The 22,963-nt window shown below is 41.0% G+C and overlaps 1 protein-coding gene across 8 annotated transcripts in view; it reads right to left on the bottom strand.

Annotated features, from left to right (window-relative positions):
- Positions 1-22,963, bottom strand: part of LOC129857337 (t-SNARE domain-containing protein 1-like) — a 179,998-nt gene that overhangs the window by 44,096 nt on the left and 112,939 nt on the right. For all 8 annotated transcript variants that reach the window (XR_008759896.1, XM_055925481.1, XM_055925483.1 and 5 more), the window contains one exon: positions 20,720-20,802. Coding sequence is in view for 7 of the 8 variants with exons in the window: in XM_055925481.1 (XP_055781456.1) it covers positions 20,720-20,802 (83 nt within the window). In the remaining variant the exon portion in view is untranslated. The remainder of the gene's footprint in view (positions 1-20,719; positions 20,803-22,963) is intronic.

The raw sequence follows: 22,963 nt of genomic DNA, 5'->3' as shown, positions 1-22,963 counted from the left end.
TGTCCCTGCATCACCTCAGACTGCACCACAAACCCCTGCATGTCCCCGTCCGCATCCCTGTTCCTGCATCACCTCAGACTGCACCACAAACCCCTGCATGTCCCCGTCCGCATCCCTGTTCCTGCATCACCTCAGACTGCACCACAAACCCCTGCATGTCCCCGTCCGCATCCCTGTTCCTGCATCACCTCAGACTGCACCACAAACCCCTGCCTGTCCCCGTCCCCATCCCTGTCCCTGCATCACCTCAGACTGCACCACAAACCCCTGCATGTCCCTGTCCCTGCATCACCTCAGACTGCACCACAAACCCCTGCCTGTCCCCGTCCGCATCCCTGTCCCTGCATCACCTCAGACTGCACCACAAACCCCTGCATGTCCCCGTCCACATCCCTGTTCCTGCATCACCTCAGACTGCACCACAAACCCCTGCCTGTCCCCGTCCGCATCCCTGTTCCTGCATCACCTCAGACTGCACCACAAACCCCTGCATGTCCCCGTCCGCATCCCTGTCCCTGCATCACCTCAGACTGCACCACAAACCCCTGCCTGTCCCCGTCCGCATCCCTGTCCCTGCATCACCTCAGACTGCACCACAAACCCCTGCCTGTCCCCGTCCACATCCCTGTCCCTGCATCACCTCAGACTGCACCACAAACCCATGCCTGTCCCCATCCTCATCCTTGTCCCTGCATCACCCCAGACTGCACCACAAACCCCTGCATGTCCCTGTCCCCATCCCTGTCTCTGCATCACCACAAACCCCTGCCCATCCCCATCCATGTTCCTGCAACGCCTCTGACTGCACCACAAACCTCTCCCTGTCCCTGTCTCATCCCTCTCCCTGTCCCTGCATCGCCTCAGACAGCAGCACAAACCTGTCCCTGTCCCTGTCCCTGTCCCTGTCACTACATCGTCTCAGACAGCACCACAAACCTCTCTCTGTCCCTGCATCGTCTCAGACAGCAGCACAAACCTCTCCCTGTCCCTGTCCCTGTCCCTGTCACTACATCGTATCAGACAGCACCACAAACCTCTCCCTGTCCTCGTCCCTGTTCCCATCCCTGCATCGTCTCAGACAGCACCACAAACCTCTCCCTGTCCCTGCATCGTCTCAGACAGCACCACAAACCTTTCCCTGTCCCTGTCCCTGCATCGTCTCAGACAGCACCACAAACCTGTCCCTGTCCCTGTCCCTGCATCATCTCAGACAGCACCACTAACTTTAGCCCAGCTGCACTCTGGTATTCTGTCTGTGTTTCTTACGTATCTGTGTCTGTGTTTCTTGTGTATCTGTGTCTGTGTTTCTCATGTATCTGTGTCTGTTTCTCATGTATCTGTGTCTGTGTTTCTCATTTATCTGTGTCTGTGTTTCTCATGTATCTGTGTCTGTGTTTCTCATGTATCTGTGTCTGTGTTTCTTATGTATCTGTGTCGGTGTTTCTCATGTATCTGTGTCTGTGTTTCTTATGTATCTGTGTCTGTGTTTCTCATGTATCTGTGTCTGTGTTTCTCATGTATCTGTGTCTGTGTTTCTTATGTATCTGTGTCTGTGTTTCTCATGTATCTGTGTCTGTGTTTCTTATGTATCTGTGTCTGGTGTGGTTCTCATGTATCTGTGTCTGTGTTTCTTATGTATCTGTGTCTGTGTTTCTCATGTATCTGTGTCTGTGTTTCTCATGTATCTGTGTCTGTGTTTCTTATGTATCTGTGTCTGTGTTTCTCATGTATCTGTGTCTGTGTTTCTTATGTATCTGTGTCTGTGTTTCTCATGTATCTGTGTCTGTGTTTCTCATGTATCTGTGTCTGTGTTTCTCATGTATCTGTGTCTGTGTTTCTCATGTATCTGTGTCTGTGTTTCTCATGTATCTGTGTCTGTGTTTCTTATGTATCTGTGTCTGTGTTTCTCATGTATCTGTGTCTGTGTTTCTTATGTATCTGTGTCTGTGTTTCTCATGTATCTGTGTCTGTGTTTCTTATGTATCTGTGTCTGTGTTTCTTATGTATCTGTGTCTGTGTTTCTCATGTATCTGTGTCTGTGTTTCTTATGTATCTGTGTCTGTGTTTCTCATGTATCTGTGTCTGTGTTTCTAATGTATCTGTGTCTGTGTTTCTCATGTATCTGAGTCTGTGTTTCTTATGTATCTGTGTCTGTGTTTCTCATGTATCTGTGTCTGTGTTTCTTATGTATCTGTGTCTGTGTTTCTCATGTATCTGTGTCTGTGTTTCTCATGTATCTGTGTCTGTGTTTCTCATGTATCTGTGTCTGTGTTTCTCATGTATCTGTGTCTGTGTTTCTCATGTATCTGTGTCTGTGTTTCTCATGTATCTGTGTCTGTGTTTCTCATGTATCTGTGTCTGTGTTTCTTATGTATCTGTGTCTGTGTTTCTCATGTATCTGTGTCTGTTTCTTATGTATCTGTGTCTGTGTTTCTTATGTATCTGTGTCTGTGTTTCTCATGTATCTGTGTCTGTGTTTCTCATGTATCTGTGTCTGTGTTTCTTATGTATCTGTGTCTGTGTTTCTCATGTATCTGTGTCTGTGTTTCTCATGTATCTGTGTCTGTGTTTCTTATGTATCTGTGTCTGTGTTTCTTACGTATCTGTGTCTGTGTTTCTCATGTATCTGTGTCTGTTTCTCATGTATCTGTGTCTGTGTTTCTTATGTATCTGTGTCTGTTTCTCATGTATCTGTGTCTGTGTTTCCCATGTTTTTGTGTCTGTGTTTCTCATGTATCTGTGTCTGTGTTTCTCATGTATCTGTGTCTGTGTTTCTCATGTATCTGTGTCTGTGTTTCTCATGTATCTGTGTCTGTGTTTCTCATGTATCTGTGTCTGTGTTTCTCATGTATCTGTGTCTGTGTTTCTCATGTATCTGTGTCTGTGTTTCTTATGTATCTGTGTCTGTGTTTCTCATCTATCTGTGTCTGTGTTTCTTATGTATCTGTGTCTGTGTTTCTCATGTATCTGTGTCTGTGTTTCTTATGTATCTGTGTCTGTGTTTCTCATGTATCTGTGTCTGTGTTTCTTATGTATCTGTGTCTGTGTTTCTCATGTATCTGTGTCTGTGTTTCTCATGTATCTGTGTCTGTGTTTCTTATGTATCTGTGTCTGTGTTTCTTACGTATCTGTGTCTGTGTTTCTCATGTATCTGTGTCTGTTTCTCATGTATCTGTGTCTGTGTTTCTTATGTATCTGTGTCTGTGTTTCTCATGTATCTGTGTCTGTGTTTCTCATGTATCTGTGTCTGTGTTTCTCATGTATCTGTGTCTGTGTTTCTCATGTATCTGTGTCTGTGTTTCTTATGTATCTGTGTCTGTGTTTCTCATGTATCTGTGTCTGTGTTTCCCATGTTTTTGTGTCTGTGTTTCTCATGTATCTGTGTCTGTGTTTCTCATGTATCTGTGTCTGTTTCTCATGTATCTGTGTCTGTGTTTCTCATGTATCTGTGTCTGTGTTTCTCATGTATCTGTGTCTGTGTTTCTCATGTATTTGTGTCTGTGTTTCTCATGTATCTGTGTCTGTGTTTCTCATGTATCTGTGTCTGTGTTTCTCATGTATCTGTGTCTGTGTTTCTCATGTATCTGTGTCTGTGTTTCTTATGTATCTGTGTCTGTGTTTCTTACGTATCTGTGTCTGTGTTTCTCATGTATCTGTGTCTGTTTCTCATGTATCTGTGTCTGTGTTTCCCATGTATCTGTGTCTGTGTTTCTCATGTATCTGTGTCTGTGTTTCTCATGTATCTGTGTCTGTGTTTCTCATGTATCTGTGTCTGTGTTTCTCATGTATCTGTGTCTATGAAATTGGCTTATTTTGTAAGACAAACACATCGGCTGTACGTTACATGCATATGTATAGAGCATGTTTTCCCTAGTCAGAATCATATAATGGAAATAATGTAAAGTTTTAAAGCACCAAGTAGAATTTTGCTTTCAACTCCAATTCTGAAGTTTTCATGGATGGATAGAGACGGGAAGGATGTTGAAATTGTTGTTCAAGTAGAGAACTGACCTTCTGGGGAAATGATTGTTGTTAAAGAACTATATAAAGGACAGACCTGCTGCACCTCCTTTCCTGCTCCAAGACTAAAAACATCAATAGATAAGTATGTTGACTGTCTGTCTGCCTAGAGATATTTCCTCTGTGGATGTTTTAGTGTGTGTTGACCTTGTATCAAATCAAATTGTATTGGTCATGTACACATGCTGTATTATTTTATTGCGGGTGTAGCGAAATGCTTATGTTCCTAGCTTCAAAAGTGCAGTAATACGTAAGAATACAAAACAGTACATGCAAATAAAATCAAAATGCATTTATTCATAAATATAGACATATTAGAACAAGCGGTGTCAGAGTGCGGAATATATACACTGAGTGTACAAAACATTAGGAACACCTTCCTGACATTGAGTTGCACCCCCTTTTGCCCTCAGAACAGCCTCAATTCGTCGGGGCATGGACACTACAAGGTGTTGAAAGCGTTCCACAGGGATGCTGGCCCATGTTGACTCCAATGCTTCTCACAGTTGTGTCAAGTTGGCTGGATGTCCCTTGGGTGGTGGACCATTCTTGATACACATGGGAAACTGTTGAGCGTGAAAAACCCAGCAGCTTTGCAGTTCTTGACACACTCAAACCAGTGCGCCTGGCACCTGCTACCATACCCCGTTCAAAGGCACTTAAATTCACCCTCGGAATGGCACACATACACAATCCATGTCTCAATTGTCTCATGGCTTAAAACTCCTTCCTTAACCTGTCTCCTCCCCTTCATCTACACTGATTGAAGTGGATTTAACAAGTGACATCAATAAGGGATCATACTCACCTGGATTCACCTGGTCAGTCTATGTCAATGTTTTGTACACTCAGTGGATATTACCTGATGGTGTGTATAGGCACTATGGACAGTATATGAATAGAAAAGGAGTGTACAGCAGTAGTTATATAGGATGAGCCTTGACTAGAATACAGAATATACATATGAAGTGTGTAAAACAGTATGTAAATATTATTAAAGTGACCAGTGTTCAATAACTATGTACATAGGGCAGCAGTCTCCAAGGTGCAGGGTAGAGTACCGAGTGGTAGCCGGCTGGTGACAGTGACTAATGTTCAGGGCAGGGTACTGGGCGGAGGCCGGGTAGAAGCGTTTTTTCAGTCTCTCGGTCCCAGCATTGATGCACTTGTACTGTCTCCGCCTTCTAGATGGTAGGGAGGAGAACAGGCCGTTGCTTGGGTGGGAAGTCCTTGTTGATCTTCAAGGCTTTCCAGGGTCATAGTGTGCTGTAGATGTCCTGGAGGGCAGGCAGTGTGCCCCTGGTGATGCGTTGGGCTGACCGCACCACCCTCTGGAGAGCCCTGCTGTTGCGGACGGTGCAGTTGCCGTACCAGGCGGTGGTACAGCCCGACAGGATGCTCACAATAGTGCATCTGTAGAATTTTGTGAGTCTCTTAGCAGCCAAGCCAAATTTCTTCAGCCTCCTGTTTATTCTGTATACCGGGGTATTTAGAAATAGCCACTGGATGGTCTTTCAATACCGCCAAAACTGCTGAAACTAATAATTTGAAGTTTTCAATACATTTTAATATTTGTAGCTATTTTTTAACTAAATACCTGCAGTCAACTTGTGCAATGCTTTAGGAGATGAAGTAGATTCTGTTCTTATTTCACCTGTCACATTATTTGACATTATGAAGCTTACTTAGTTCCCCAGCACAGTTCAGCCAGTCACGTGTTTGTTTGTAAATAGCACAATAGGAGAAAGCGGTAGCAGGTGAGTCCAGCTGTGTATTGACAGGGGTCACATTTTATATTGAAAGTCAGTGTTTTTTTTCTTCAATAGAGTGATCAAGGATGTGCAACTATAGTTTTCCATAACAGAAATTACATTAGTGCAACACATTCGGCATAAAATAGCTTCATTTTCATCAGTTGACAACAGAAGTGCAACGCTATTTGACTGCCAGCCACACAACTAAATGAGCTTACAATGAAAAAGCAAAAATGATGCATGGCCATCATATTTCTAATGTTTAGGCCAATCATAGAAAGAATGAAGCCAGCTACGTTTCCTAATGTTTTGCTTTTTTGCATTTTTTTGCATAATTTTGCATTTTACTGGAAAAAATCATTCTCATCTGAAGCACAAATTTTGTTTTAGATCTGTATATAAAAAACAAAGCAAGATATTTCTTATGCTTTTTATATTTTTTTACTGCATGAAAACCATGAAAACCTATGCATTAACACGACCCCTAGTTTACCTTACTAGCTAAGTAAATGGCTGAATTAATAAGGTGACATATTATGTTAGCTCTCTTCCATGTTTGAGAAGTCAAAGCCATTTGGATGAGTTACTTGTACAGCTGCCACTTCTATCTTTATTTCCTTGTGTTTTTTCTACTCTCTGTTCTTGGCACATCAGTCTGCTCCTACTCCCTCTTCTCCAAGCAGAGCAGGCAAGCCCTTTACCCTAGCCGCTTCAGACTCCACAATGGAGAGCCAGTACTACATGCATCAAAACATTGTTCATTTGCGCAATGTCTCTCGTTCACATTCGCTTGTAAATGTCCAAACTCCCCAAACATGACATCCAATAGCTCCTACCTATATATGTATAACTTTATGATCTGGATTGCCTGTCATTGCAATTTGTTTATTATCGTTTGCACAAGTTAGCATATTTAGCTAGGAGCTTCCATGAAAATTCGCTATTACTTGTGCTAATTGTGTTAGCATTCTGCTAACACCCAATGGGCTTTTGATGCCCCCTTGTGTACTAAACAGGTAATGCCATAAATCTCGGGGTGAGAGAATGATGGTATGACGATATGAACATCTGGATACCGCCCAACCCTAGTGTGCCCCTGCCCGTTTTCAGTGTTTCTCTGTCTTCTATCTGTCAGGCATAAAATAGTTTGCATTTCTCTCTCTCGCTCTCTCCCACCTTCCTTCCTTCCTTCCTTCCTTCCTTCCCTGTCTCCAGCAATATGATAACACCAGGAGCACCAAAAACAAACCATCTGAATTAGCATGATAGCGGAAATATGTCATATTGATCACAAGATGAGCTACATTTTCCACAAAGGCGGTTGACGAGTTTCAAACAGAGACTGTGACGTCCTATGATGTAATTATGGTAACCACCAATCAACTGAGTCATTGCCTTTCAATTAATCATTATGCATATTGAGTTTGCTAATTCGTAAATCATTACAAACACATTCCCCATAATCAATTTAATCTAATGGCCAACTGAGACATTTGAAATGAAATGCAACACTAACCGAAGTGTGTCTTAAATTAAGTCTATATTAAACCATTATTCAATACATAAAAAAAAAACAGCTATGTTTCACAACTGACATGGAGGCTGTATAATATAATAGTATCGTTACATAGTAATGAACAATCACAGTTCATCTTGGGCTGTTGGACATGGATGGGGCTGAGATACAACATCAGTGTTGTAACTTGAGGATTCTTCATGTGAGAAGAGTAATCTGCCTGAGGCTAATGGATTAGAGATTCAATTTATTTTCAGTGTAAAGCCGTCTGACATGGTGGGCCATGGACGAAAATGTCATCCCCTTTTAATTGACCATTGGTGCTGTTCGACTGAGTTCATGGAACTGTGCCCTTGACTTTCTGCCATTTGTATGTCTGTGTGTGTGTCTCTCTCTCTTTGTCTAACTCTCTCTTTTTTGCTCTATGTATCTTTCCCTTCTCCTCAAAAGTCTCTTTCTTGCTCTCCTTCTCTCTCTTACTCATCTTCTCTCTCTCATTCACTCTCCCACTCTCTGTATATCTCCCTCCTCAACAGTCTCTCTCTTTCTCTCGTTTATCTCCTTCAATCTCTTTTCCTCCATACCTCTCTTTATATTGCCCCCTGCACAGTGTTTCTCTCTTCTTCTCCCCTCTCTCTTCCTCTAGACTAGAAACTGCCATGTGGATTGGCGGAGAGCTAAATAGCTCTACGTGAGCTTGGTCACGGCTCAGCTCTCCTTGAGATAATGAAATGACAATTAATGGGAAAGCTGTGTGCACTCGCTCATTTGCTCTGTGTGCACTCACTCGCTCACTTGTAGAGCAGCAATAGGAACAGAATGAAACAGAAATAAAGAAGCCTGTAGGAAGGAGAGCAACTCTCACAAAACTTTGGGGGGAAAGTAATATGGTGTCTATACTTTAGTAATCCAACAGAAAAATATACGTTCCAGCGTAGATCTGTGAAGAGTGTCCTGGCCCTACACAACTATGGTATTGGTTTTTGGGATATATTATAGTAATATGGGACCTTTTTTCAACAGCAGGGTATTTCTTATGGTGTACATGCGCAATATTCTATTATACTTTAAATAAACTACCCATATAAGAGTAACTGGGTAAGTTATTCAGGAAGAGTAACTGTGTAAGTTATTCAGGAAGAGTAACTATGTAAGTTATTCAGGGAGAGTAACTGTGTAAGTTATTCAGGAAGAGTAACTGTGTAAGTTATTCAGGGAGAGTAACTGGGTAAGTTATTCAGGAAGAGTAACTGTGTAAGTTATTCAGAGAGAGTAACTATGTAAGTTATTCAGGGAGAGTAACTGTGCAAGTTATTCAGGAAGAGTAACTGTGTAAGTTATTCAGGAAGAGTAACTGTGTAAGTTATTCAGGAAGAGTAACTATGTAAGTTATTCAGGGAGAGTAACTGTGTAAGTTATTCAGGGAGAGTAACTGTGTAAGTTATTCAGGGAGAGTAACTATGTAAGTTATTCAGGGAGAGTAACTGTGTAAGTTATTCAGGGAGAGTAACTGTGTAAGTTATTCAGGGAGAGTAACTATGTAAGTTATTCAGGGAGAGTAATTGTGTAAGTTATTCAGGAAGAGTAACTGTGTAAGTTATTCAGGGAGAGCAACTGTATAAGTTATTCAGGAAGAGTAACTGTGTAAGTTATTCAGGGAGAGTAACTGTGTAAGTTATTCAGGGAGAGTAACTATGTAAGTTATTCAGGGAGAGTAACTGTGTAAGTTATTCAGGAAGAGTAACTGTGTAAGTTATTCAGGGAGAGTAACTGTATAAGTTATTCAGGAAGAGTAACTGTGTAAGTTATTCAGGGAGAGTAACTGGGTAAGTTATTCAGGAAGAGTAACTGTGTAAGTTATTCAGAGAGAGTAACTATGTAAGTTATTCAGGGAGAGTAACTGTGTAAGTTATTCAGGAAGAGTAACTGTGTAAGTTATTCAGGAAGAGTAACTGTGTAAGTTATTCAGGAAGAGTAACTATGTAAGTTATTCAGGGAGAGTAACTGTGTAAGTTATTCAGGAAGAGTAACTGTGTAAGTTATTCAGGGAGAGTAACTGGGTAAGTTATTCAGGAAGAGTAACTGTGTAAGTTATTCAGAGAGAGTAACTATGTAAGTTATTCAGGGAGAGTAACTGTGTAAGTTATTCAGGAAGAGTAACTGTGTAAGTTATTCAGGAAGAGTAACTGTGTAAGTTATTCAGGAAGAGTAACTATGTAAGTTATTCAGGGAGAATAACTGTGTAAGTTATTCAGGGAGAGTAACTGTGTAAGTTATTCAGGGAGAGTAACTATGTAAGTTATTCAGGGAGAGTAACTGTGTAAGTTATTCAGGGAGAGTAACTGTGTAAGTTATTCAGGGAGAGTAACTATGTAAGTTATTCAGGGAGAGTAACTGTGTAAGTTATTCAGGGAGAGTAACTATGTAAGTTATTCAGGAAGAGTAACTATGTAAGTTATTCAGGGAGAGTAACTGTGTAAGTTATTCAGGAAGAGTAACTGTGTAAGTTATTCAGGGAGAGTAACTGTGTAAGTTATTCAGGGAGAGTAACTGTGTAAGTTATTCAGGAATAGTAACTGTGTAAGTTATTCAGGGAGAGTAACTGTATAAGTTATTCAGGAAGAGTAACTGTGTAAGTTATTCAGGAAGAGTAACTATGTAAGTTATTCAGGGAGAGTAACTGTGTAAGTTATTCAGGAAGAGTAACTGTGTAAGTTATTCAGGAAGAGTAGCTGTGTAAGTTATTCAGGGAGAGTAACTGTGTAAGTTATTCAGGGAGAGTAACTGTGTAAGTTATTCAGGAAGAGTAACTGTGTAAGTTCTTCAGGGAGAGTAACTGTGTAAGTTATTCAGGGAGAGTAACTGTGTAAGTTATTCAGGCAGAGTAACTGTGTAAGTTATTCAGGAAGAGTAACTGTGTAAGTTATTCAGGGAGAGTAACTGTGTAAGTTATTCAGGAAGAGTAACTGTGTAAGTTATGTAGGAAGAGTAACTGTGTAAGTTATTCAGGGAGAGTAACTGTGTAAGTTATTCAGGTGTTGTTAGATCCATCCAATAAAATAAATGTATAAAAGCACCTTTCTGAAACAAGCGGATAAATCCCTGACATCGCATGTTGGTAATCTATGTGTGTGTACGGTTGTAGATATGAGAGAGAGGAAAAAGTCAAAGAAAAGCCATTAGAGAGATAATGATTTAGGAAGAGGGTCGGCTGCTGTTGACAACAAATCACTAAGTAGGACAGTGATATTCATACCATAGATATAAAATAAAGTACAGTAAATTGAAAAAGTATGATACAGCACATCAGCTCATTTATGCATGTGTGCCTGTGTGTGTATGTGTGTGTATGTGCTTCAATCTATAGATAGAGGACTCCTGCTATCTCCAGGAGTGATAATTAGACTTTTTGTCTTCATCTGTTGCTGTCTTTTTGATAGATAGACAGCACTTAAAGTAGATGGCCCTGTCTTCCCAGTAGCCTACTTGGTGTGTGAACTGCTGACTGCTCATAACCTGCAGATGATTGCTGACACATCAACCAGCATTAAAGGGCAGGGCAATTTGGGATTGTTGTTGTTTTGTAATCAGCGGCTGTATTGGAGGGGGAGGGGCTTCACCTCTGTTAGGCAATTAGCAATTGGTGTTAATACTTCAGTCTCCCCTGTTTTTTCAGCGGCAGCTCTGTCAGCAGTTTTGTCGCCAAAACAAAGACGGTTCTGCGGAGTTGTTTAGGGGGGTTGCAAGATGAAGGAAAGAGAGGAAGTCTCTTACTTGAGTTTCTTACCTAGTTATTTTCAGATGATCTCATTTCTCTCTATTGTAGCTTTGTCAACTATGTGTGTGTTTTCTATACCTGTTCGCTCCTCTCAGTGTAGGTTTTACAGATGCTCCCCACCCTTTAAGTGTAAACAACCCATGTGGAATTCCTGGTCGCCGGCAGCATTTGGAACTGCCAATCTGCAGTCAAGAACGCCAAGTTCATCTCAGACTATGCTGGCCCTGATGGAGACATGGATCACCCCAGAGAACACTGCTACTCCAGCTGCTCTCTCTTCATCTGACTATGTGTTCTCTCATAGTCTGAGAGCATCTGGTCATCACGGTGATGTCACAGGGGCTACTCATTCTAGGTGGAGATGTTATATTTTCTCCCTCACTCACCTGTCCATGTCCTCATTTGAATTCCATGCTGTCACTGTCACTTGTCCACTCAAGCTTAACCTGTCTAGGATCAGCGTGGCGCTAGCGGCACTCCCCCCCCCCCCCCACTGAAAAACCAGTGCCGCGAAATTCAAAAAAAATATTTTTTTAAATATTTAACTTTCACACATTAAAGTCCAATACAGCTAATGAAAGACACAGATCTTATGAATCCAGTCAACATTTCCGATTTTTAAAATGTTTTACAGGGAAGACACAATATGTAAAGATGTACATCTATTACCTAAAAACACATTAGCATATTCCACCATCTTTTATTTGTCCACCAACACCAGTAGCCATCACCAATTCGGCTAAACTAAGATATTTATAGCCCCTAACCAACAAAAAAACTCATTAGATGACAGTCTGATAACATATTTATGGTATGGGATAGGTTTTGTTAGAAAAAAGTGCATATTTCAGGTATATGGCATAGTTTACAATTGCACCCACCATCACAAATGGACTAGAATAATTACAATGAGCAACGTGTTTACCTAACTACTAATCATCAAACATTTCGTAAAAATACACAGCATACACGAATCGAAAGACACAGATCCTGTGAATACAGACAATATTTCAGATTTTCTAAGTGTCTTACAGCGAAAACACAATAAATCGTTATATTAGCTTAGCACATAGCAATTAGCAGCCCAGCATTGATTCTAGCCAAAGTGAGCGATAAAAGTCAACATCGCCAAAAGATATTAATTTTTTCACTAACCTTCTCAGAATTCTTCCGATGACACTCCTGTAACATCACATTACAACATGCATATACAGTTTGATCGAAAATGTTTATATTTAGCCACCAAAATCATGGTTAGACAATGTGAAATGTAGACAAGCTGGTAAAGAAAACGTCCTTGCGCCACTTAGACAGTGATCTACTCTTATACATAAATACTCATAAACGTGACTAAAAAATATAGGGTGGACAGGGATTGATAGACAATTTAATTCTTAATACAATTGCGTTATTACATTTTTTAATTTATCCTTACTTTTCAATACAGTTTGCGCCAAGCGAAGCTACGTCAAAAAACATGGCGTCCTAAGCCACTAAAATGTTTCGACAGAAACACGATTTATCATAATAAAAATGTCCTACCTTGAGCTGTTCTTCCATCAGTATCTTGGGCAAAGGATCCTTTCTTGGGAGAAATCGTCTTTTGGTGGAAAGCTGTCCTCTTGCCATGTGGAAATGTCAACTACGTTCGGGATGAACTGAAAAGCGTGTCCAACTTTTCACATCGTTGCAAAAATAAATGTCCCAAAATCGCACTAAACGGATATAAATTGCTATAAAACGCTTTAAATTAACTACTTTGTGATGTTTGTAACTCCTATAACGAGTGAAAAGATGACCGGAGAAATATAACAGGCTAAACTAACGCTTGGAACAGGAGAGGGTCGGTGTCTTCCACGCGCGTTACGCAGCAAGAAAAGACTTGCTAGCTAAAGGTTTTTTTCATTTGTAGGGCCTGTGAACGAGCAATCGAGCCCGTTGGAATCGTCATCACGTAAAGGCATCCAGGGGAAGACGTAAGAAGTGTCCGTATAGTCATAGCAACGACAGAGCCCTTTTAAATGACTTCAGAAAAGTGGCCAACGTTTCTCAAATCTGACTCCATGTCAGGGAAATTGCTGTAGAATGGGCTCTGTTCCACTTAGAGACAAAATTTCAACTCCTATAGAAACTATAGACTGTTTTCTATCCAATAATAATAATAATATGCATATTGTACGATCAAGGATTTTGTGGGAAGCCGTTTAAAAAATTAGCCACATTAGCATAAATAGTCTAAACAGCGCCCCCATCCCCAACAGGTTAACATTGTCATCTATCGCCCACCAGGTGCCCTTAGAGAGGTCCTCAATGAGGTTGACATCTTGATAGGTTAATTTCCTGACGGTGGCTCACCACTAAGTGTACTGGGCAACTTCAACCTCCCGACGTCTGCCTTTGAATCATTTCTTTAAAAACTTCTTTGGGGTAGGGGGGCGCTGTTTCCACTTTGTAAAAAATCGTTCCCATATTAAACTGCCTCGTACTCAATTCTTGCTCGTACAATATACATATTATTATTACTATTGGATAGAAAACACTCTCAAGTTTCTAAAACCGTTTGAATTATATCTGTGAGTAAAACAGAACTCATTTTGCAGCAAACTTCCTGTCAGGAAGTGAAAAATCTGAAATAGAGGCTCTGTTCCAGGGCCTTCCTATTCATTTGCTTGAAATCTATGGATATACATGCACTTCATACGCCTTCCACTAGATGTCAAGAGGCAGTGAGAGGTGGAATGGGGTGTCTAGCTTGATCTGAGGTCGAACAAGAGCTCTTGGAATGACGTGACCACTATTTCCTTTGTTCAGCAAAGCGCGGGAAGGAACCCTGGATTGCGTTCTGAAAAGCTTTCGTTATAGACGGCTAATATCTCCGGCTTTGATTTTATTTGATAAATGTGATAATATCATCGTAAAGTATGTTTTGTCAATATAGTTTTATCAGATTATTGAAAGTTTATCGGGAGTTTTGGCGGTTTCCGTTCTCTGCGTTTGGTGAAGATGGACAGCTTCGTGCCACTTGGCTAGCTTTGGTTGCTAATTCGACAGGAGAAAAGGACATTCTAAATCCAAACAACGATTGTTCTGGACAAAGGACCCCTTGTACAAGATTCTGATGGAAGCTCAGCAAAAGTAGGAACCATTTATGATGTTATTTCGTATTTCTGTGGAAAATGTTTAGTACTATTTTCCGCCCTCATTGCAGGCGCTGTCTCGCTATAACGTAAGCTGTATGTCGTACTAAAGTTATTTTTAGAATTCTAACACGGTGATTGCATTAAGAACTAGTGTATCTTTCATTTGCTGTACAACATGTATTTTTTAGTAAAGTTTATGATGAGTTCTTTGATTAGATTAGGTGAGTGTCAGAAATATATCCGGATAATTTTGTGCAGTTTGGCTACGTATTCACATTGTAAAACCACGATTTGTACCGCTAAATATGCACATTTTCGAACAAAACATATCTGTATTGTGTAATATGATGTTATAGGACTGTCATCTGATGAAGTTTGTCAAGGTTAGTGAATAAATGTATATCTTTTGCTGTTTTTTTTGCTATTGCTACCTTTGCTGTGAATGAATGCGGTTCTGTGTTTGGCTATTGTGGTAAGCTAATATAATGCTATATTGTGTTTTCGCTGTAAAACACTTAAAAATCTGAAATATTGGCTGATTTCACAAGATGTTTGTCTTTCATTTTCTGTACACCATGTATTTTTCATAAATGCTTTATGATGAGTATTTAGGTATTTCACGTTGGTCTCTGTAATTGTTCTAGCTGCTTCGGTGCTATTTGTGATTGTAGCTGCAATGTAAAACTATGATTTATACCTGAAATATGCAAACTTTTCGAACAAAACATAGATTTATTGTATAACATGTTATAAGACTGTCATCTGATGAAGTTGTTTCTTGGTTAGTGACTAATTCTATCTCTATTTGGGGGTTTTGTGCAAGCTACCTGTGCTGTGAAAGAAATGTCTATGCTTTTTTGTATTTGGTGGTGAGCTAACATAAATATACGTGGTGTTTTCGCTGTAAAACATTTAAAAAATCGGATATGTTGGCTGGATTCACAAGATGTTTATCTTTCCTTTGCTGTATTGGACTTGTTAATGTGTGAATTTCGTGCGCTGCCTTTTCAGTGGAATGTGTGGGGGGGGGGGGTGTTCCGCTACCGGAACCCCGGGGCTAGACAGGTTAAACCTCTTCCTTTCCACTTCCTCTTTTGACCTCACACTTTCCCAGTCCCCTCCCACTCACAAGGCATGCAATTAGCTTGACCTCAACTTTACTAGATGCTGTTCGCCTACTGATCTCACTGCAATCCCCCTCTAGGTCTCTAATAACTACTTGGTTTCCTTTTCTGTCTCCCTTTCTTCCAACCCTACCCAGAAGGTCATGTGGTCGCAATCTTCGCTCTCTGTCTCCCTCTACTCCAGGGGTCGTCAACTAGGTTTTCCGAGCTAATAGTTGGCGGGCTAGAACATAATTAGTACATACTATTAGCACAATTAATTGGCCCACACTACAAATTAAACAAAATGTTTAACACATCTGATTAGTACATAATAAACTCAGTGACAATAACATAATGAATTCTGTTACTTAAATGGGTTAATCTGCAGTTACAAGGAAGAGAGAAAACAGTTGTGGACATGGTGGAAAAACTTGAGGCCTTTACTAGGAAGCTTGAGTTGTTTGATTTGGACTTGTCATCTGGAAGGCTGATGCACTTCAGCACACTGAAGAACGACAGGCAGAGGGACCAGACAACTTCTCCACAAGATTTGAAGACTACAGCATGCCCAAGGATATCATTGTGTTTGTACTTGATCCTCTCACAGTCCGCCCAGGTGGAGAATTCTCCTCCCTTGCTAAGAAAACGACACCCTTGCTGGATGAGGCTCCAAACTGAGCTGATTGAATTCCAGACATTGAGCCATCTCAGGGATGCACTCAGGAGTGCCAAGTCCTTGTGTGCACTTTGGGTGGCATGCTCAGAGGAATACAGCAGAATAAAGAAGCTTGCATTTTATGTGCTAACAATGTTTGGATCGACTTACACCTGCATGTCCTCATTTTCCTCTATGAACACAGTATAGATTCACGACTGGAACTGGTTTTCACACACTACCAATCAAAGTTTTAGAAAAACCCTTGAATGAGTAGGTTTTCTTTATTTTTACTATTTTCTACATTGTAGAATAATAGTGAAGACATCAAAACTATCAAATAACACATATGGAATGATGTAGTAACCAAAGAAGTGTTAACAAAAAAATAAATATATAATCTGTATATTTGAGATTCGTCAAATAGCCACCATTTGCCTTGATGACAGATTTGCACACTCTTGGCATTCTCTCAACCAGCTCCACCTGGAATGCTTTTCCAACAGTCTTGAAGGAGTTCCCACATATGCTGAGCACTTGTTGGTTGCTTTTCCTTCACTCTGCGGTCTGACTCACCCCAAACCATCTCAATTTGTTTGAGGTCGGGGATTGTGGATGCCAGGTCATCTGATGCAGCACTCAATCACTCTCCTTCTTGGTCAAATAGCCCTTACACAGCCTGGAGGTGTGTTGGGTCATTGTCCTGTTGAAAAACAAATGATAGTCCCCCAAAGCTCAATCCAGATGAGATGGCGTATCGCTGCAGAATGCTGTGGTAGCCATGCTTGTTAAGTGTGCCTTGAATTCTAAATAAATCATAGACAGTGCCACCAACAAAGCACCCCACATCATAACACCTCCTCCATGGTTCACTGTGAGAAATACACATGCGGAATCATCCGTTCAGCTACACCGGGTCTCACAAAGACACGACAGTTGGAACCAAAAATATCCAATTTGGACTCCAGACCAAAGGACAGAATTCCACCAGTCTAATGTCCATTGCTCGTGTTTCTTGGCCCAAGCAAGTCTCTTCTTCTTATTGGTGATTAGTAGCGGTTTATTTGCAGCATTTCGACCATGAAGGACTGATACACACAGTCTCCTCTGAACAGTTGATGTTGAGATGTGTTTGTTACTTGAACTCTGTAAAGCATTTATTTGGGTTGCAATTTCTGAGGCTGGAAACTCTAATGAACTTATCCACTGCAGCAGAGGGAACTATGGGTCTTCCATTCCTGTGGCGGTCCTCATGAGAGCCAGTTTCATCATTGCGCTTAATGGTTTTTGCAACTGCACTTGAAGAAACTTTCAAAGTTCTTGAAATGTTCCTGATTGACTGACCTTCATGTCTTAAAGTAATGATGGACTGTCATTTCTCTTTGGTTATTTGAGCTGTTCTTGCCATAATACGGACTTGGTTTTTTACCAAATAGGGCTATCTTCTGTATACCACCCCTACCTTGTCACAACACAACTGATTGGCTCAAACACATTAAGAAGGAAAGAAATTCCACAAATGAACTTTTAACAAGGCACACCTGTTAATTGAAATGCCTTCCAGGTAACTACCTCATGAAGCTGGTTGAGAGAATGCATCTAGTGTGCAAAGCTGTCATCAAGGCAAAGGGTGGCTATTTGAAGAATCTGAAATATAAAATACTTTTAGTTTTGTTTAACACTTTTTTGGTTACTACATGATTCCATATGTGTTATTTCATAGAGTTGATGTATTCACTATTATTCTACAATGTAGTAAATAGTAAAAATAAAGAAAAACCCTTGAATGAGTAAGTGTTCTAAAACTTAGTGTAAGTCAATCGAGGACTGCCTGCGCATCAAAATCACATCCATCTCACGCGACATCCACAAGATCGTGTCCAAGAGGACATACAACTTTTCCCATTGAGTAAGTAACTTAATGGCCTATATGACTTTAATTAGTAAATACTAACATTATTGTGAGTGCTTATCCAGGGATATTTAGGTCTCAAGTTGACAGTATTTTCTGTTTGTTTGTTGTTACAGGAGCAGACTATACCGATACAGACATCACCTTTTTTTCTTTAAATTATTGTTTTATTTAGGATGCTACAGTTTTGGCCAGTTGAAATTGAAAATAGGCCTAATAAAAAACATCCCACATATATTTTCTTTATTGTGAAAGATGCTGTTAAGCCTCATAACTGGCTGAGGTAGGCTAAGTTATTTTATATAGGCCTAGGCTCGGAAGAAATAGACTCCAATTAAACCCTCTTGTTATTTATACAGTCAAATTAAAAATAAGATTATTGTTGAAATGAATTACAATATTTTCAGCACCAGGTGCTGTTCATCTCCTATTGATTTACTTTTTGTTATATTGCTTATTAAATTAAAATAATATTAATAATTATTGGCCTGCGGGCCGCCAGTTGGGGAACCCTGCTCTACTCTCTCCTCTTCTATCCTGTCATCGCTCCCTTCTGCTAAATCCTTCTCACTCCTGTCTCCTCATTCTGCCTCTATGACCCTACTCTCCTCGCTTTCCACATCCTATGACTCCCACTGTCTCCTTTCCTCCCTGCCAGCTCGGCCCTCCCCTTCTGCTCCGTGGCTGAATGACTCACTGCGAGTTTACAGAACAGGGCTGCGGACATCTGATCAAAAAAGGAGGAAAACTTAACTTCCGGAGGACCTATTATCCTTTCACTCCCTCCTCTATACCTTCTCTTCCTCTGTATCCACAGCTATAGCCACTTTCTATCACTCTCAATTTCAAGCTTCTGCCTCTACCTCTAGGAAATTATTTTCAACCTTCTCCTCCCACCTTAATCTCCCCCCCCCTCCTTCTCTGCGAACGACTTGGTCAACCATTTAGAAAAGAGGATTGACGACATCCGCTCCTCATTTACTCAGTCTATTTAGTCCACTTGTCCCACTCACACAGAACTACACTAAGCCTTGACCTCTTTCTCCAGATTATATCCTGCCTGCTCAACCCCATTCCCTCCTCCATACCCTTCTCCCATTCCTGACCACTGGCCTCGTCACCTTTAACTCGGGAAACCAACACTATACCTCTGACGTCAAAAACTACAGTCCGGTATCCCTTATTTTTTTTTTTCCAAAACATTTCACCGTGCTGTCTCTGACCAACTCTCTTGCTAGCTCTCTCAGAACGATTTTCTTAACCATTTAGGCTTCAAGACGGGTCACTCACACTGCTCTCCTCTGTGTCTTAGAGGCTCTCTGCACAGCCAAAGCTGACTCTCTCTCCTCTGTTCTCATCCTCCTACATCTATCCGCTGCCTTCGAGATGATGAACCATCATATCCTCCTCTCCACCCTCTCAGCACTGGGAATTTCAGGCTTTGCACACTCTTGGATTGCATGCTACCTGGCAGGCCGCTTCTACCAAGTGATGTCGAGAGGATCTGTGTCTGCACAGTGCGCTCTCACTACTGGTGTCCCCCAGGGCTTAGTTCTACTATATCCGTAGAGTACAACCCTACGTCACACAGGTAGTGGCTTAGGTCCTAATCCAAGCACTTGTCATCTCCCATCTGGACTATTGCAACTTGCTGTTGACTGGGTTCCCCGCTTGTGTCATTAAACCCCTGCAACTTATCCAGAACACAGCAGCCCGCCTGGTTTTCCTGTTCTCCCATATACCCCCCTACTAGCACTGACTTCGCTGATAGCTACTTTATTGAGGAAAAAAATGTACTTAATTCTGTATGACTGATATATGGGGTTGCCCTACCTAGCTATCTTTAGATGAATGAACTGTAAGTCGCTAAATGACGAGTGTGTGTGTGTGTGTTTGCAGACAGAGTATCAGGGTCATAAAACCTCACTGTGTGGGGTGTTGTGAAGCTATCTACTACTAGTAACAGAAAAGGTGACCTTTTTATTAACCCAATGACACTTTTGTCAATATATAATTTAGGATAGCCAGAGGGCTACACACTACAGGCCTATGCTACCAACACTGACTTCTAAGCTCTACTGTTATATAATCCAAGCAAGGGTGACAGGAAGGAAAAGTATGACATACAATTACTAGTCAATATACACAAGGAAAATGAAAAAAATAATAACCTTGGGCATTTAGTGAATGTGCTACCAAATGGAAATGAGACTCACTCAAAAGAAATCAGAAAGAAATCATAACCAAGTAATACTTCATTGCAGTCTACCGTCTGATGCACATTACTAACGTATTTCCGTTCTTAGTCAATAAAGTTGTACAATGAAATTGAAACCTCATAATCATTATCTTGGTGGAAGAAACGTTTTTTTATGGAATTGGAGTTCAGTGTTGGTATATCTGTTGATTTTCCTATTAGACTCCAGGCTACCGTTTCACTGTTCCAATCAGTCCAAATAATTTAGCTAACGGCAAAAGCTGATAAAATATGACATGAAAATGTGATCTCTATTGTTATTTCCACAGCATCGTAATGAACGCAATAACGTAGTAATGAAATAGCAAACCCTGTTATTTGAAATCATGTTTGTCCTACTGATCCTGTAAATAGATGTGTATCAGCATGACACCTGAAAATCTCCATTAAAATGTAATGTCAGTACCAGCAATACACAGACATGACAATATACAGGAACTGCATTTAGTTGACATAAACGCCTGACTGCACACACGCCTGTAAGTACACAGACGCACATTCAGACACACACAGACACACACATATGCACACACACACCCACATCACTGAACCCGGACAATGAAATGAGGACACTACTGCACCTGGTGATGGCTGGCCTTTGCTAGCTCCTGATTGGCTGACTCCACGTTGGATGTGGTGGTCTGAATGTGGTCCTCAATGCTATCTGAAGAGACATAAAAGCATGGTAAATATAATGATTATACTTCATAGCAACACAGATATATTTTATAGAAACACAGTACCCCCAGTTTAGGACCTTTTCTTACCAGGTTGAACACACTGGGTACTCTTTCATTCTATAGTGGTAATAGAAGAAACATACAAGTACTTCCACTACTTAGTAGGATTTTGTCACTATACTGTATGTAACAAATTGAACAATTTCCTTCATGTTTAAACGGCCATCTTTCACACACATACACAAGAAAAATGTATACAATTAGACCTGGGATCCCAGGCTGTGTCACAGCCGGCTGCGACCGGGAGACCCATAAAGCGGTGAAGCATCGTCCGGGTTAGGGGAGGGTTTGATTGGCCGGGATGTCCTTGTCCCATCGCACTCTAGTGACTCCTTGTGGCGGACTGGGTGCATGCACATTCAGTCGCCAGTGTTTCCTCCAACACATTGGTGTGGCTGGCTTCCGTGTTAAGCGAGCAGTGTGGCTTTTTTTTTTTTTTTCCTTTATTTAACATGCAAGAACAAATTCTTATTTAGAATGACAGCCTAGGAACAGTGGGTTAACTGCCTTGTTCAGGGGCAGAAAGACAGATTGTTACCTTGTCAGCTCGGGGATTCGATCCAGCAACCTTTCAGTTACTGGCCCAACGCCACTAGACTACCTGCCGCCCCAGGGTCATGTTTCGGCTTGGCAGGATTGTGTTTGGGAAGATGCATGGCTCTTGACCTTCACCAAGTCTGTACGGGAGTTGCAGCGATGGGACAAGACTACCAATTGGATATCACAAAATTAGGGAGGAAAAAAACGAAACCAAAAAAAATCATGTGAATTCACAATGCAGCTGCGCTGATGTCCACATTGCACCTGTACTACTATTACTATACTTGGAGAGAGAGGGGTTCACGGGTTCACTTCACACTGTTCACAGCGTGGTTGCCAGTACACCAAATCAGCAGAGAAGTTGAGCCTCGCACTTCAACGCTCTTAGTTGTTACGGAAATTGACTCACTATGCTGTTCTCTTTCTGCATCTACGGTTAGGGATATTTCTTAACGTTAAGGATCCCAATTTTGTTTAAACGCTCACACCCCTACACCTTAGCATACACTATTTGTGTTGTGGTGCTGTTATGTGAGCAATGTGGAAACATCAATATTCCTCGTCCTCTTTATCATGTACAGTCACACTTCTATTTAATTTCCTACAGAGGCTCAATGTGGGGTATCTTCTGCTCATTTCCTGTCTCTCCGTTCACTGGTCCTTGTGTCTTTGGCCTCTGTGTGTGTGTGTGCACGCTGTTTTCTGTGTGATTGTGTTTGTATGACACATCCAGACTTTGAATGGGTGAATTGGGTACACACCATTCCTCTGCACACACATTGGTAGCCTTGAGAGGTTTAATCTTACTCAGAATGTGCATCATTTGCTGTTGTTAACACATACAGTGGGAGAGAGAGAGGGAGAGAGAGAGAGAGAGAGAGAGAGAGAGAGAGAGAGAGAGAGAGAGAGAGAAAGGAAGGTGTAAGTGGAGGGAGAGAGAGAGAGAGAAAGAAAGCGCACTATTTGATAACCCCTCATAATATCTCATTGCTCATTGCTCCCTCACACTATGCTCCGATTGAGCTGCTCGTATGATGTCACGTTCAACTTCCTTGAACGCGCTCTCCATGGTCGTGAAGCTTCAAAATCTTAGAACAACACACAACTGTGTTTATAGATACACCAACTTAGTTGTAGTTCTCTCCTTATTTACATAATCACTTGCACAAGATCCTTAATAAACTGGAAAAGGATGCACACACATTCTCCGGCACACAACCGTAAATTGCGTCACGTTTGATCGATGATGTAGTATATTGAGTTTTCTTTGAGTGACACTTTTTATGATGCACAACATTCTAATTTAATTTCTATGTTTAATTACTTCCTCATTGGCTGTCACCATAGTGACGGCTTGAGAATAAACTGAGAACGGAGCTTTCAAAAGTCATACTCCGTCATACATTTCATTTTCTAAACATAACAGAAGTCAACCAATTATTAGTCTTTGAATAATCCAAATGACTTGTCTTATTCCAATGCACACCATAGTAACTATAGTTATTGTATCCAGTGAGAACTAATTCAAACCTAAATCCAATTCTT

Source organism: Salvelinus fontinalis, chromosome 6 (genome assembly GCF_029448725.1).
Source record: "Salvelinus fontinalis isolate EN_2023a chromosome 6, ASM2944872v1, whole genome shotgun sequence".
In the NCBI taxonomy this organism is placed as follows: Eukaryota; Metazoa; Chordata; class Actinopteri; order Salmoniformes; family Salmonidae; genus Salvelinus; species Salvelinus fontinalis.
The sequence above is the reverse complement of the archived record's forward strand: the minus strand, read 5'-3'. Positions and strand labels throughout refer to the sequence as shown.